This window comes from Gopherus evgoodei, chromosome 8 (genome assembly GCF_007399415.2).
Source record: "Gopherus evgoodei ecotype Sinaloan lineage chromosome 8, rGopEvg1_v1.p, whole genome shotgun sequence".
NCBI lineage: Eukaryota > Metazoa > Chordata > Testudines > Testudinidae > Gopherus > Gopherus evgoodei.
Window position 1 is genome coordinate 112,602,611 of NC_044329.1, and position 16,322 is coordinate 112,618,932.

Here is a 16,322-nt window from a genome sequence, read left to right on the forward strand (position 1 = left end):
TGTGTTGGAAGTGAGTAAGAGGTTGAAAGGTCTGAATACCATATATTTTGCAAGAGGGTCCTTCAGAGATCTGTACTGAATTAAAGGTTCATTGCTGAAGACCCTAAAATTCAAACTGAGCTCCTGAGCATCAATAGAAATGCTTAGGCCTGGTCTACATTGGGAAAATTGTCTCCAAATCACTAACTAGTTTGAAAACAAGTTCCCCTACATCTATTTTAAAACCAGTTGGAGCCATGATGTAGACTAGGCTCCTGGTTGCCTGAACCTGTTTTAAAACCACCTAGAATACTATATCTCCAGCTGTTTTAAAATTAGTTCAGCAGAGCCAGTTTTAAAATGTCAAGTATTAGGGGGTAGCCATGTTAGTCTGTATCCACAAAAACAACAAGGCGTCCGGTGGCAACTTAAGGACTAACAGATTTATTTGGACATAGGCTTTTGTGGACAAAAAACCTCACTTCTTCATATGCACCGGACTCCTTGTAGTTTTAAAATGGTTAGCAGTCAGGGTAAATTTCTCCAGTGCTGACCAGGCCTTACAACCTGCAACTTTTGTCCATGATTATGTACTTCCAGGACAGAAGCACTTGGGTCTTTCTGAGTGATTGGTTTGTTGCAAAGCCTACTTACCACAAGAGGAAGGAGATACTGGTAAGTTTAGTACGGAAATGTTTAATGCAGCAAGGTCGGATCAGAGTCCCTTGTCTTGATCCTGGATTGTCTATCTGACAAGCTAGAGAAGATCCTGTACCTGCTGCTGTGTTGAACTCTGTAGACCAACTGTGTGTATGTGGAATAGCCCCACCACAACTTGTGATAATACACAAGACTTGACATAAAGGAACAGAAAGATTTTGTTCCTGGATGAGGATATGTTCCTTTTATAAAAAGAACCTGAAGAGCCAGGCTAACTATAAAATGCACATATGTACGTATATAAACAACAGACAAGTGGCAGGAATGACACCCGGGACACACATGAATAGAAGTTTTCTTTCTGACAAAGACTCCGGCTGGTAGTGTTATGGAACCGAAATTGCCTAAGGCTACGACTGGTCTTCCTTGCAATGCATATGCTCTCCAGGACCCCTGTCAGAGGAAGACTAGACCCCTAAAAACTGCTGGACAGAGGCGAGCCCATATTGAGTGTACATGGTCTGACTGCACATTATTTCAAAGCTTCTGTCTGAAGCCCCCTAGAGTGCTGCCAGCTCATATAAATAAGAGTGTCATAGGAGAGCACCTTTTCTAACTATCTGACTTATTATCTATCTAGCTGTTCATATTGTACCAGGAGCCTGAAGAAATAAAGGGGAAAAACTCGCTCTCTCACAAGAGAGAATTTAGATTTCTAAAGCAGCACTGGTATTCTCAGACTGACATTCAATATGTCTGAGGTAGAACTTCGGCCCTTTTGGAAAATAATATATAGCAAACGACTGTGCATTGGGTGAAGACTTTGCTTAGGAAATCACGTATCTGAAATGGCTAGATTTTACTCTTTATATGCAACTATTTTAACTACATTCCACCGGTCTGGGGCTTATTAGTTTTAATTAAATTAAATGAAATGTGCTCAGACTGAGACAGTCTGTGCTGACACCAGGCTGCCTGGGAGATACTGTTGTATCAGATGATTTTGTTCTAAATGGAGCAGACACTCCTTTATGTAGGAAGATTTAATACTTTATAACAAAATGCTTGTTTACATTTATTTTCCTCTGAAAAACAACTTTCCTTCATTATCAAATTCTGCTGGAGTCTCTAATAGCAGCTGGTGGATTGGATCAGGGACTGCCTGACCTATTACACTGCTACAAACAGGATGACTGCAGAGGGCAAGGAAGGATCCATATTCCATGCCCAGTTCTAGCTCAAATTGTACTTATAGGAAAGACCACACAAGCTGGCAGCCGCTAAATTCTGACCCAGAAGAAGCGAGAGCCTCATGGTGTAAATTACTTGATTACCACTTTTGTTAGGAGGAGGGAGAATCTTCATCCCAACCTTGGCTTTGAATCTTCCTTCCCCACCCCTAAAAACAAACCCATCACCCAAACGTGGAAGTCTGCTGTACTGAAATGACACTAAAATCTAATCAATTTCTCTCCCACGGCTGAGGGTGTGTGTTGCTCATTGATTTCTAAAAGGTTCCCTTGATGCCTCCCTTAGTAATTATAGTGTCTTCAACAAGCAGTCAAATTCTAGAGTTTGAATCCCCAGTGAAATTCAATTGAGATGTCGCGTGAGAACAGGAAAAAGGAAACAAAACAGGGCTTATAGTTTTTACTCTCTAGCTGTCTCTCCAAGCTCGCCCAGCAGACAGGAGATGGACAAGTGCTTACAAAGAAGATGCAGACAGCAAGTGCATCAGAGCTGCCTCGCTCATGTACAGTTTTACCTGCGGATGCTGATTTAGTCAGTTATGAAAAGCAAAATATCCATAGGCACTTTCCTACTGCTGCTTTCCTAATGCCTCCAAGAATAATTAACGAGTGTGGTATTTTCTTTCAGCACAAACATATCAAGATTAAACCAGGTTTGTGGGGGAGAAAAGCTAAAGGTCACTGTGAAATTTCCTAAGCTGGAAATGTATTAGTGTAATTAGTGCTCACTAGCATATCTAGGTGAAACCAGAATGCAAGGCTAAGTTCTAATGTAGGCGACAGAGGTTGCTAATTACCCACTCTCCCAGTTAAAGGCTGTTTCATGCTAGCACAAGAGACAGAGCACCACAGAGGGCTTGCACAGAGAGGGCACACATTAAATGTCCATGTTATAAGGAGAGAACATAGGAATGCCCTGGCAGCACTGGACAAGGCAATGCCAGTTGGGTGCCAGCAGGCAACACAGGCTGCATTAACTTATTGCAACAAAGGATCTTTCTAGTCAGAAGGCACCCTTATCAACTCCACTCCCTTCTGCGCTTTCAGCTGAATACCATAGGCTTCCTTACTTCCAGCCCTGTGGCGCAGTGCTGCTCTGCGTTGTTAAACAGCTGTTGTGTTTCACCCCAGATGTGGCTGCACTTGAGCAACAGATTAAGCAATCCTTTTATATAGTTTAATTTTGTAAAGGGCTTTGAGATCCTAGAAGATGGAAAGACATGACAGAAATGCAAGAGATCATTATTAAGAGGCCCAAGTGCATTTCCTTGCATTGGGGCAGACTAGTTTGTGCCAGAGTGTTGGAGAGAAGTCTGCAGTATGTATGGCACGTTCTTGTATTTAACTCGTTAAATAAGAAATAAGAAAGTGCATCCTGGTAACCATGTTTCTGTTCTTCAAATCTACAGACCAGTCTTTTATTTGCTACTCAGCTTCTTGATTTTTCTTTATCCTTGTTCTGTAGAATTTGGAGACTGGTAAAGACTTCAAGAGAAAAAAGAGTGTTGTTTTGAAAGCTCTGGGCCATGATATAGCAGCCTCTGGTCCTTGACTCTAACATCCTGTGTGCTGTGTTCTCTGTTCTGTTCTAGAGATGTTCCTACACTGCACTCATCACTCACTGCTGAGCTGGGGTGAAGTGTCTGACCTTGCCCTGGATCTGAGGAAGCCTCATTATGAGCTATCCTCCTCAGCCAACATCCCGACTGACAGAGGAATCTGTGTGATGTGCCCAAAGGCATGTCCATGCTAATCTCAATCTCTAGCAGGCCATGATATCCTGTCAGAGAGAACTGGCCCCCAAAGGCTGGTTTTTTATATCATAATGGGGACAAAGTTAACGTCTGAGTTTAGGTGCATAGCTGCACTTCAGAGTAATATGCAGAAAGCTATAATGGCAAGAGGCCAGGAGCGAAGAGCGAAGGAGAAGGGAAGCCTTACTTGCTTTGCGGTCTTACCTGAACGGAGTTGCTTGATTCGTCCATTGCTAGTTGCTGTATCCACAGGAAGGAAGTCCTTGAACCAAGAGATTTCAGGATCGGGGTTGCCACTGGCAGCGCAGAGCATAGTGGCTGTGCGGGCCTTTTCTACCACCTTCAGCTGCGGGCCCATGTCAATGGTTGGAAAACCGGCTGGGAGGTGATCTTCTGCAACAGGAAACAACATACAACAGACTGATGAGTTACAGTTCACACAGTAATGGGATCATAGTCCTGGTGACAGCAGTGCCTCCCCCACTGCGGCTCTGTCCACACTATGGCCAACGTCAGCAAAATGTACATCGCTCAGGCGTGAGTATTCCACCCCGAGCACCACGTTACACCGACATAAGCACTTGGGTGCACAGCGCTATGTCGGCGGGGGAGCTTCTCCCGCCGACATAGCTTATGCCGCTCGTGGAGGCGGGTTTTGATGCCAATGGGAGAGCTCTTTCCTGTCAGCACAGAGCATCTTCACCGGACGTGCTGCAGAGGCTGCACGTATAGACATGGCCTGAGAAACCTGCAAACCCCCAAAGTACTCTAGACTCTGTAATGAGCACTCATTGCAGCAACAGGGGCAGCTGCTAAATGTAACTCTGTTTGAATCAATTGCCTTGGGACACGCCCATGATTTTCACTGATATGTAAGCTCGATCTGTTGTTGTTAAACTCTAACAGCAGGTGTTTGTCTTTATGCAAGAAGAGAGATGTGTTCTGCATGCTACACAGACATGCAGCCAACACCAGGGCCAAATAAAAACACACACACACACACTAAACAACACAAATTGTCAAGAGAGCACAAAGAAACACATTTCTCCTTTCTACTAGGCACGAGTCTTCCCAATGGAAAAATCCATTACAAATCTCTTCCTGCCCCAAAAACTGGTGTTAAAGAGGTTATTAGAGACAAACGAATGTAAACTTTACATCTAACCATAACAAGCAATGCTAGGCTGTGCATTAGGAAGCTCCCAATGGACTCCAGGCAGCTGAAGGCACCGGAGGTGTGCGAGAGATGACTAATGCACGCGCTGGAGTGGCTTACTGCTACATTATAAATGAAAGCATCACAATGCTGAACTGCTGAAAGCACAGATACAATAGATTGGAAAGGAAAGGCCAGTTCGGTGTGCTGCTGCCGTATGTTCACAGGTAGGCTTGGCTGAATACGTTAGGTAGCCTGTGCTGAAAAACTGAGGAAGCTCCAGAACAAGCATTCAGCAAACAAGTGCAGGACAGGGTTCATTTACTCACTTCCGTGGCAAGATGTACTGTACTCTACTAAGCCTGAACAGCACTAAAAAAGGGCACGCTTCCACGGGAAGAGAGAGCCAGGAAAACATGAAGGATCCTTAAAAGCACTAAAAGTTCAATTATTTTCAGCAGGCCCCTATTTTCTCTAGTTTGAGAGCAGAACTTCAGCAAACCGTCTCCTCGCCTGCTAATCTGACCCTTCCACTCACTGGAACATTTCAAACCTACCAGGCACAGTTCCCCCAAAGTCCCACAAGATTGTGACCCCACCATACTTCCAGTTTTACATTCCTTTCACTGGGATCCCACCCTCCCCATATTTTACCTACTGTCAGAGAAGCACTAATACGAAGCTATTTTGATTGTCTCTTTTATTTTAAAGTTCCACATTTGCAGGACAAACTAGGACCATTTGGTGACTAATCTTAAACATCCTTTCCTAAGATCTCAGGAGAATCCCCAAGACACTTCCCGCCTGTTTGTACATCAAGATTCTACAGCACAAGGGAACATCTGCTGTAAACAAAACAACCCACCAGAATGTAGCCTCTGTGTTTGGATGCGAGGGGCAGCCAGGGCTTTCTAAAGGGAAAAAGCTACTGAGGCTTATTAAGAGCATAAGCCACGTTTTGTCTCCTAGTCTGGCCTCCCTAGAAACCTCTCGCGTACCAGCAAACATAGGAGGTTTTTTGAAAGGTATCAGTGAAAACGAGTTCTTGTTTTTTTATTTGCACTCCATTGATTTTCAAAGACAAAAGGCATACATACATACAGAGCTTAAACAGAAAGGCACCAGAGCCAGCATTCAACAACAAGCAACAACAGCACTGACACAACCACAACACATATTGCACCTTAGCTCACAGGAGATACACCACAGTATAGTGTGGCATAGACTAAACTGCGAAGGGAGATACACAAACAGTGGTAAACAATTAAATTCCCTTGGCGCACAGCCAGATGTCCTTAAAGTCCAGCACCTTGCTATCTGCCATGTGAAAGCAGATGTTCAGTCTGGGGAGGTTGACACCCCAAAGGGCTTTAATTTAATACCACACTGAATATTCAGTCTTTGCTAGCTTGTTTAACACGCTAAGCAAAATATCACGTAATTAACTTGATCCAAAGAATGCACGGAGATTTAGCATGAAACTATCACTAAGGCTGCGAGTTTTTCACAGAAAGTCACGGATTCCATGACTTTCCGTGACCGCTGTGACTTCTGCGGCGGCTGGTGTGCCTAGCCTGGGGACAGCTCAGGCAGCCCCTGTACCAGCTGCACTGGCAGCTGCTGGGGCAGTCTCAGGCCACCCTGGCAGCAGCAGAGTTTGGGTGTGGGAGGGGGCAGAGGGTTGGGGTAGGGGATGGGGTGAAGAGGGCTCTGGGTGGCGCTTACCTGGGTGGCTCCCTGGAAGCGGGGACATCCCCCTTTCTCAGCTCCTAGGCAGAGGCGTGACCAGGCAGCTCTGCACGCTGCCTCCACCAGCAGTTTCTGGCCAATGGGAGCTATGAAGCTGGTGAGTGGGGTGGGGGCAGCTCACAGAGCTGCCTGGCAAACCTGTCTTATGAAAGGAGACTCAAAGAGCTTGGCTTGTTTAGCCTAACCAAAAGAAGGTTGAGGGGAGATATGATTGCTCTCTCTAAATATATCAGAGGGATAAATACCAGGGAGGGAGAGGAATTATTTAAGCTCAGTACCAATGTGGACACAAGAACAAGTGGATATAAACTGGTCATCAGGAAGTTTAGACTTGAAATTAGATGAAGGTTTCTAACCATCAGAGGAGTAAGGTTCTGGAACAGCCTCCCAAGGGGAGCAGTGGGGGCAAAGACACATCTGGCTTCAAGACTGAGCTTGATCAATTTATGGAGGGGATGGTATGATGGGATAGCCTAATTTTGGCAATTCGTCTTTGACTACTAGCGGTAAATATGCCCAATGGCCTGTGATGGGATGTTAGATGAGGTGGAATCTGAGTTACTACAGAGAATTCTTTCCTGGGTGTCTGGCTGGAGAGCCTTGCCCACATGCTCAGGGTTTAGCTGATCGCCATATTTGGGGTCAGGAAGGAATTTTCCTCCAGGGCAGATTGGCACAGCCCTGGAGGTTTTTCACCTTCCTCTGCAGCATGGGGCACGGGTCACTTGCTGGAAGATTCTCTGCACCCTGAAGTCTTTAAACCATGATTTGAGGACATCAAAGGCTCAGATACAGGTTTGATACAGGAATGGGTGGGTGAGATTCTGTGGCCTGCATCGTACAGGAGGTCAGACTAGATGATCGTAATGGTCCCTTCTGACCTTAAAGTCTATGATTCTATGACTCAATGCCTCCAAGTAGGAGCTGAGCGAGGGGGATGTCCCCCAGGTAAGCACCACCTCACCCCATCCTGTGCCCCAAGCCACACCCAAACATTGCTGCTGCTGGGGTGGGGGAGATGTGGAGCCCCACCAACCCTCCCTCCCCCTGCAGCACCAGTGTGGGTTCTGGGCTGCACATCACTGCCCGCTCCCACTCCAGCACCAAAGGGGGGTCCCGGGCTGTTGCTGTCTCCCTCCAGCACCAGCAAGGGTCCCAGGCCACGCTCTCCACCAGCACCTGGGCTGTTCCCCCTCCCCTCCAGCACCCGTGGTACCCCCAGGAACCCCTCCCCCCAATATTTAGTCAGGGATATATAGCGGAAGTCATGGACAGGTCATAGGCCATGATTTTTTGTTTACTGCCCCTGACCTGTCTGTGACTTTTACTAAAAATACCCGTGACTAAAACAGCCTTAACTATCACCAAATCAAAAGCAAGCATTTGTGCAAGAGAGTCCCTTGTTATCTGCAGTGATCCCTGCCCATAGGCACATGGGGCGACAAAGGAATCTTCCACACAAGCTCAATATTGATTCCAGTTGCCTGAGTCAGACCTACACATGGGGCACTGACCTGTGCATCTTTGGTGCATGACTAAATCAAAGATGAGGAAAGGATTTTGTGATAAAGCACAGACAGGAAATGATGTTAGGCTCCATCCGTAACTTCATGGGGTACAAGAAAGACCAATCTAGGACCATGCTTTAGGAATGGGAGACGGTGATCTGGGTGAGAGAAAAATGCTGGGGCCCTCCCCACACTAGCAGTTTAAAAATAATTTTCTTGGGGTTTAAAGAGCCCCACAGTATCACACTCTTAGCATCCACCACACAACAATACAGGATCCAAGGATCGCGCTTTCTGCCCGTTGGTCGGAAGGCTGGACATTCCAATGCCCACAGGAAGGCACAAAGGGCCAGACCCCTCAGCACCACGAGCTTTCCTAGGGCTGGGCTGGGCGGGTACTGGAAAAGTCCCACACAGTGCGCGCTCATGCTCTCAGTGCCATGCACACCACTGGAGAGACACAAGGCTTCCAAGTGGTAAGTCCAAAGCCACACAGGATTAGCCTGGTCCCATGGCAATCAGATGCAGAGCGAGCGTAAGTGTATGTGTGCAGGAGCATGTCTTTAGGGAGCAAAAATCCTGAACCCAAGAGCTGAGTGGTAAAATGCCCAGGGACATCTAAGGACAGAGTTCTCCTTGGGCCCTTCCAGGAGAGCCCAGTACCTCCTGCTCACCTCCATTTATCGGTGGGATTGTGGTAGCCCCCAAAGGGCCACGCTGTACGGGGCTTAAATACAAGGGGCAAGTGACAGCTTCTGCAGGCGTGGGGGATGGTCTTAGGGCGTCAGTTGCACATATCAACCTCGCAGTGGGTGAGGGAGGGATTCTGGCCTCTTTGGTAGCCTCAGAGCCTGTCAGATGCTCTGCCGGGTGGATACCCCCCATACATGCTGAGAAGTGCTGCTGCTGGGTGAGTCTGGGCTGCACAGCAGGGCAGGGCACAAGCACTGACTCAAGCTTACCCACTAAACAACACTCAGCAAGCGATGCCGGGCTCATTCATCCCTGTTGAGGGGGATTTTGAAATATCCCCTGCTCAGAGCTCTGTAAGCAGAGAGACGAGCTCACAGCTGCTCCCACCTTGTCCCCCTCGGGTGACCATCTAATCTAGGTTTAATTACTGAACCCAGCCATCGCTGGGCTCCTTTTAACTCTCATTATCTGCGCTGACCACTCTGAGGGCTTGTCTACACATGCAGTTACTCCGGAATAGCTGCTGCTCTTTAAATTCACACCTTACTTTAATCTGAATTAATCTTCAAGTGTGGACAAGCCCGAAATCGTTCTCCTTTCCTTGGGATTCAGATATTTGAAAACAGAGAAGGTGGGAGCTATGAGGCAAGTTGCCGCCAGGCTGGTAGCCCGCCTCAGGGCCACATCAAGCCTAGCCCTGGCACCACTGCCCTTTTTAACACACACTTGCCAGCTAAAGCACAATCTAACTTTCACCTCCCATTCCACCAGTAACAGCAGGAAGAAGGGAGGGAGAATCAAAGCCAGGTGCTTTTCCAATTAAAAGGCGAAACTTCAACCAGCATGGGAGCAGGCTGAGCTCTTTCTGACAGCAGGAATTCCCACCCCTAGGCGAGAACTGGGAGTGCCCTGCTCGCATGCAGAGGGCCAGACAGCATGCCCAGGGGATGGCTGCAGGTTCACTTTGGGCAGCTCGCCTTTCTGAGGTTCAGCTACTGAAACATCACCCCTCTTCTGGCACCCTCATTGTGCTTTCCCTTTCCCCCAAGCAGGAGCAATGAAGAGGGATCTTGCTCCTTGCTCCTACCCTTGTCAAAAGCAGCTGTTCTGCCCTTTCTTCTCAGGGCCCGCCATCACTGTGCTCCTTCACCAGCTTGCGCAGCAATGACTTTTCTGGTGGCGACTGGCATCGGACACATGCCCCCTTGTCCCATCTGCTGCACCTGCTCCAAGAATCAGCTGGAGTGAAGGCCTGGGACATGTAATCAATCCCAAATGTCAGTCTTACAGGACCACAGGGATCAGCTCCAAAGTGCAGCCGTAAACACGTGCATAACAGCCACCGACATAGGGGGACAGCAGGAGTCCATGGTGAATACAGCAGTTGGCAGCAGAATCCTGAGGAGTCAGCCTGGTGAGCTTTCCAGGGTCAATGCTATCTGTCACAGAGAACTGACACTGTGGGGCCTGCTCTCTCACTGGTGAGATTTACGTGCCTAAGACCCAACTATTACTGGCCATCCTTAGCTGCGTGCATATCTGTCAGGGAGAAGAAATACACTATGGTGTGGTGAGAGCCTTTACACGCACGTTGTAAAGCCACGAGTCTGCTTTGCAGGCCATCACAAACAGGACCAATAAAACCTTTATGCCACAACAGCTGGGAATTTGTTTGTGACAACATATTTCTCAGAAAGACTAGTTTAGAGGAAACGATACGAAAACTGTAAACATTTTTATGGGCATTATTCTTCATATCCCTCAGCCTGTAAAGTCAGGCCCTCTTAGTGCCATAAGTCCAATTGCTCGCGCTGCAGAGGGAGAGCAAAAAATGATGCCCAATATATTTTGAAAATAACAAAAAATTGTCTAAAGTACCTTTTCTATATGCTCCATTCTAACTGTAAGGTTAAATCTCGCACAATCCATCAAAAGCTTTATACTCCTGGAAAGGCACATTCTCAGCTCATTCCGAGTGAGATACTGGGCCATCAACCTGTCACTGTGCTAGAAATACAGTATCTTATAGCGCCCCTCATCTCAGTCTCTCTCAGTCCAGTAAGAATGAATAACATCCAAAGCTGCTTTGTGCTTTCACATCTGGCAGCTGTTTGAAGTTGCTCAGAGGTCTGGAGAGCTAGACACAGGCTTGGTGGAAATGAAATTAGGGGCAGAATGCAGATGGAGTGAGGGTGGTGGTGCATTTTTGACCACCTGGGCATCAGCACCGCACAGAGAGGGCGGTACATACATAGAACGAATGGGCTGGAGCTCTCTCCAAGCTGAAATCATTTATTCTTAAAGGGATCCTGAGGAGAGGCCTGTGCTATCCTGGATATGTCACTCTGTTCTCTCGTGGCATTTCAGAGACATGTTAGGAGACAGCATGGTCTACTGATGAACCTTTACGACAGTTCTATACTTGATACGATCAGGATCACTTTCTACATTTCACAAGCCTCCTAAACACCCTCAGAGGCATTGAAACGCAGTAGCAAATGAAAAATATCAGTGACAGTAAGATGGTCATTTATAAAGCCGTGAGTGGCAGGCAATATTAACTAATGGAAGAGGCAGGCTAACAAGGCTCCAATGCACAATCCACTCCGGTGCCTCTGCTTGCTGAACAAACAGCCCACACTCCCTCGGCACAGTCTACAGAGCTGCTGCTTAATTAACGCAAGACAATCAAAAGCAACCGAGCAATTCTGGGGCCCAGCAGAGGGGCATCATTTTCTGTGACAAGAAGCAGCACTGAGGCAGGTTTGTTCAGGTTGAACAAATCTACACCAAAAGCTTGTTATTAATAGCTCTGAGAAGAGTCTTCCTTTATGGGTTTGTATTTTCCCCAGACGTCCATGTCAACGCACAGCAGAGAAGTGCAATTTAAAGCCAAGCTCTCTGAAAGCTCCCATTGCCCGCATGAAAGCCTGCGTGGGGAGTGGCTGGGAGGAAGGAGAGTAACCAGTGCCAAGTCTCACGCAGCTCAATGAACGCCCAAAGCACTGGCACCATCTTGCTACCTGCCTGAGTGAAACTAATGTACTTTAAAGACAACGAAGTATTACTGACTGGGATGGCAAGTATCAACAGCTCCAAACATGTTACGCAGTTACAGAAAACCTCGGCATCGACGGGTTTCAATGACAAACTCACCGACGTCCTGTGGCGTCACTCCAAAAATGTCATGCTGAGACTGCTGTTTAAAAACTTAATTTTAACCGAAAAAACCCAAACCAAGCCCTTGAGAGATCTCCTCCAGGCGAAGCACATGAAACGCCAGGCCATAGCTGAAAGTAAACAAAGCAGTTGGTACCTCTTCAAAATATCACACAGCAGCAGCGAACCATTCCTAAAAGAAAGAGTCTGAGTCACGTGAAGCAAGGGAGGAGGAAATTTAAGGAAAATCCAAGAGGATACTAGACGGGACACATGGTATAAGAAAATAATCTCTTAAGAAGAGCCCAGCCTTAGATGTGTTGTGGGTGGGATCTCAGCTAGTGATTATGATTCTATGAAACAGCAAAGAAAAAGAGAGCACTCCTTAAAGTGCCAGGAAAGGAAGCTACTATTAACCGTGCCCTTTAATCACTGGGTGTCAATTATCTCAATTTACAAGCCATGGATACTACCTCACCAACACAGCTGGACATTCCTGCCAGGGACTGTTTATCACAAGGGTGAGCAAACTTTTCAGCCCAAGGGCCACATCTGGGTATAGAAATTGTACGGCGGGCCATGAACGCTCACAAACTTGGGGTTGGGGTGCAGGAGGGGGTGAGGGTTCTGGCTGGGGGTTGGGGCTCCAGGGTGGGGCCAGAAATGAGGAATTCAGGGTGCAGGAAGGGGCTCCAGGCTGGGGCAGGGGTGAGGACTCTGACTGGGGATGCAGGCTCTGGAGTTGGGCTGGGGAGGAGGGGTTTGGGGTGCAGGGGGGTGCTCCAGGCTGGGACTGAGGGATTTGGAGGGCGATCAAGGCTGGGGTAGGGGTTTGGGGCATGGGGGGAGGAGAAGGGCTCTGGCTGGGGGTGCAGGCTCTGGGGTGGGGCTGAGCAGTTGGGGGTGCAGGAGGGTGCTCCGGGCTGGGACCGAGGGGTTTGGAGGGCAGGAGGGGGATCAGGGCTGGGGGTTGGCGTGCAGGGGCGGGGGTGGCTCAGGGGTGGAGGTTCCAGGCAGCGCTTACCTCAAGCAGCTCCCGGAAGTAGTGGCATGTCCCTCTCTCCAGCTCCTATGCGGAGGCACGGCCAGGTGGCTCTGCTGCACACTACCCTGTCTGCAGGTGCCACCCCTGCAGTTCCCATACAATGGGAGCTGCTGGGGCGGGCTTGTGGCGGACGCAGCGTGCAGAGCGGAGCCCCCTGGCTGCCCCTTAGAGGTTTTTAAGGCCCGGCTTGACAAAGCCCTGGCTGGGATGGTTTAGTTGGGGATTGGTCCTGCTTTGCGCAGGGGGTGGGACTAGATACCTCCTGAGGTCCCTTCCAACCCAGATATTCTATGATTCTGAGTATAGGAGGTGTAGGGGAGACATGCCGCTGCTTCTGGGAGCTGTGTGGAGTGGCCCTCCGACCCCGCTCCCTGGCAGGAGGACTGGAGTGGGGCAAGCCTCAGACCCCATTCCCCAGCGGGAGCTTGAGGGGCAGATTAAAACAGCTGGCAATCCGGATTTGGCCCACGGGTCGTAGTTTGCCCACCCCTGGTTTATCATAAAATGAAGCAATGCCTGCCCTACAGCGAAGCAGGAGCTCTAATGGATGAACATAGTAGGTAGGAACACCTCCATTCTAACCCCAGCTCTGTCACCGTTTCAATGTGTGACCTTCAGCAAGTCAAATCATCATTTTGTGCCTCAGTTTCCCCAACTGCATAATGGTAGCCTAGCAAACAGAGGTGCTGTAAGGGTTAATGTTGGCATAGCACTCTCCAAAGGCAACATGCTACATAAATGCTAAGAAAAATTACTAAGCCAAAGAGAAAGTTCCCCAATCCAAACAAACTGGGATAGCCCAGAGTATGCTAGCCTTGACCACTGACAACATAGCCCCCACGCAGTTCCTCTTTCCCCATCGCTCACGGAAATCTCCTTGAGTTTCTAACACCCTATCCTAAACCTAGTTCCAGATTTGGACCTTAGTGTCCAAAATATGGGGGTTAGCATGAAAACCTCCAAGCTTAGTTACCAGCTTGGACCTGGTAAAGCTGCCACCACCCAAAAAATTAGAGTGTTTTGGGGCACTCTGGTCCCCCCAAAAATCTTCCCTGGGGACCCCAAGACCCAAATTCCTTGAGTCTCACAACAAAGAGGAATAAACCATTTCCCTTCCCTTCTCCCTTCCAGGTGTTCCCTCCCTGGGTTCCTGGAGAGATAAACAGAAGCAAACTCCGTGAATCTAAACAGAGGGATCCCACCCTCCCCGTTTCCAGCCTTGGAAAACAGAAGTACGGAGAGCTAATCTCTCTTCCCCCCTCACCCAGAGGGAATGCAAAATCAGGCTAGTAAATCTAACACACACAGATTTCCCCCTGACTTCTTCCTCCCACCAATTCCCTGGTGAGCACAGACTCAATTCCCTGGAGTCCCCCACTAAAGAAAAACTCCAACAGGTCTTAATAAGAAAGCTTTATATAAAAAGAAAGAAAAATACATAAAAATGGTCTCTCTGTATTAAGGTGACAAATACAGGGTCAATTGCTTAAAAGAAATATGAATAAACAGCCTTATTAAAAAAGAATACAATTCAAAACACTCCAGCAACTATACCCAGGTAAATACAAAAGAAAACAATAGAAGCCTTACTACCTTACTATATTTGTACTTACAACTTGGAAACAGAAGATTAGAAAGCAGAAAACAGAAATCCTCTCATAGCCGAGAGAGAGACAGACAGAAGACAAAGAACTCAGACACAAACTTCCCTCCACCCAGGCCTGAAAGGTCTGGTTTCCTGATTGGTCCTCTGGTCAGGTGCTTCAGGTTACCTCTTTCCAGGTGTAAGAGACATTAACCCTTAGCTATCGGTTTATGACACACCCCACATCAGATGAAGAGAGAGGGCCAGAAACTCTCACACTGATGGCAGAAAACAAAGGCTGAAACAGACAGGTTGAAGTATAAAGAATTTCTCAAAGACTATGCTCAAATCTCATCCCAAAAAGCCATCCAAAGTAGTAACCTACTTAATCAATGCTGGAAAGATCACATGCATTCAGGAAGCCTCTCAAACAGCCTGGATCTGCTCTGCCTATACACACCAGTATTCCCAGAGTTCACTGCACTCTCTTGTCAGAAGGAATCTTGATGCAAGACTTGTGAATCCAACCCAGGCCCTTCCTGACTCATGAAAGAATCATGAGCAACTGGTGCCATTCCTGACTGAAATAGCCAGGGCAGGAGTCTTCCCTTCCTTGTTCAAACATACAATAGTGCAACTGGCACTAAAGAAATCCACCGTGGATACATCCATTCTAGCCATATATTACCCAGCATCAAACCCCTATTCCTGAGCAAGTTCACAGAGACAAGCAAGTTCATGCATTCGACGAAGTGGGTATTCACCCACGAAAGCTCATGCTCCAAAACGTCTGTTAGTCTATAAGGTGCCACAGGACTCTCTGCCGCTTTCACAGAGAATGAGACTCAGCACAATCTGGATTCAGGCCAGGACACGAGGTAGAATTAGCTTTAGTGCTACTGATGAAGGATCTCCTTGTGTCAAAGAGAACAGACATCCATTCTCAACCTCCTGGACTACTTCCAAGACAGACCAGTACTTGGATGAGGTCTGCTCATGGATGAAGAACAGCTGACACTGACCTTGAGCAAAACAGATGGTGCTTGTGGGCAGAGGAAAGTATTTGGAAGAATTTGCAACCCTGGTGCAGTTTCCTTTGGTTGAAAGTTCACATCCTCGGTTGTTCAGTTCAGACCACAGTCTAGGTGCACTCTTGGGCCACATCCACACTACAGAGTAAAATCGAAATTAATAAAATCGATTTTATAAAACAGATTTTATAAAATCGATTTTACGCGTCCACACTAGGGCACATTACTTCGGTGGTGTGCGTCCATGGTCCCAGGCTACCATCGATTTCCGGAGCGGTGCACTCTGGGTAGCTCAGTAAAAGAATGGGACCAATAACTTCGATTTCCGTCCACACTAACCCTAAATCGATTTAGTAATATCGATTTTAGGGTTACTCCTTTCGTTTAGCTGGAGTACAGAAATCGATTTTAAGTGCCTTGTAGTGTGGACGGGTGCAGCGTTAAATAGATTTAACGCTGTTTAAAGTGTGGACCTGGTCTTGGACTCCTCCCTGATATTGAGTTCTCACATAGCAATATATGAGAGTGATGGTTCTATTATCTCTGGTTGGCAAGGAGACTCCACCCCATCCTGGTGGATAATGACCTGGACTCTTACTCATGCCTTCGTCACCTCTCAGCTGGACCACAGCAACACACTATACTTTGGCGTGAAGTCTTCAGCACTTAGAAAGCTCCAACTAGTACAGAATACTCAGCAACATGGGCTCCTACAGTCACATCAAACCCATTTTCCACTCCCTGCACTGGCTT

General features: G+C 47.6%; 1 protein-coding gene across 21 annotated transcripts in view; it reads right to left on the reverse strand.

Moving 5' to 3' along the window:
• Positions 1-16,322, reverse strand: part of PTPRF (protein tyrosine phosphatase receptor type F) — a 630,174-nt gene that overhangs the window by 155,499 nt on the left and 458,353 nt on the right. For all 21 annotated transcript variants that reach the window (XM_030572314.1, XM_030572312.1, XM_030572306.1 and 18 more), the window contains exon 6: positions 3,848-4,036. In XM_030572314.1, coding sequence (XP_030428174.1) covers positions 3,848-4,036 — 189 coding nt within the window. The remainder of the gene's footprint in view (positions 1-3,847; positions 4,037-16,322) is intronic.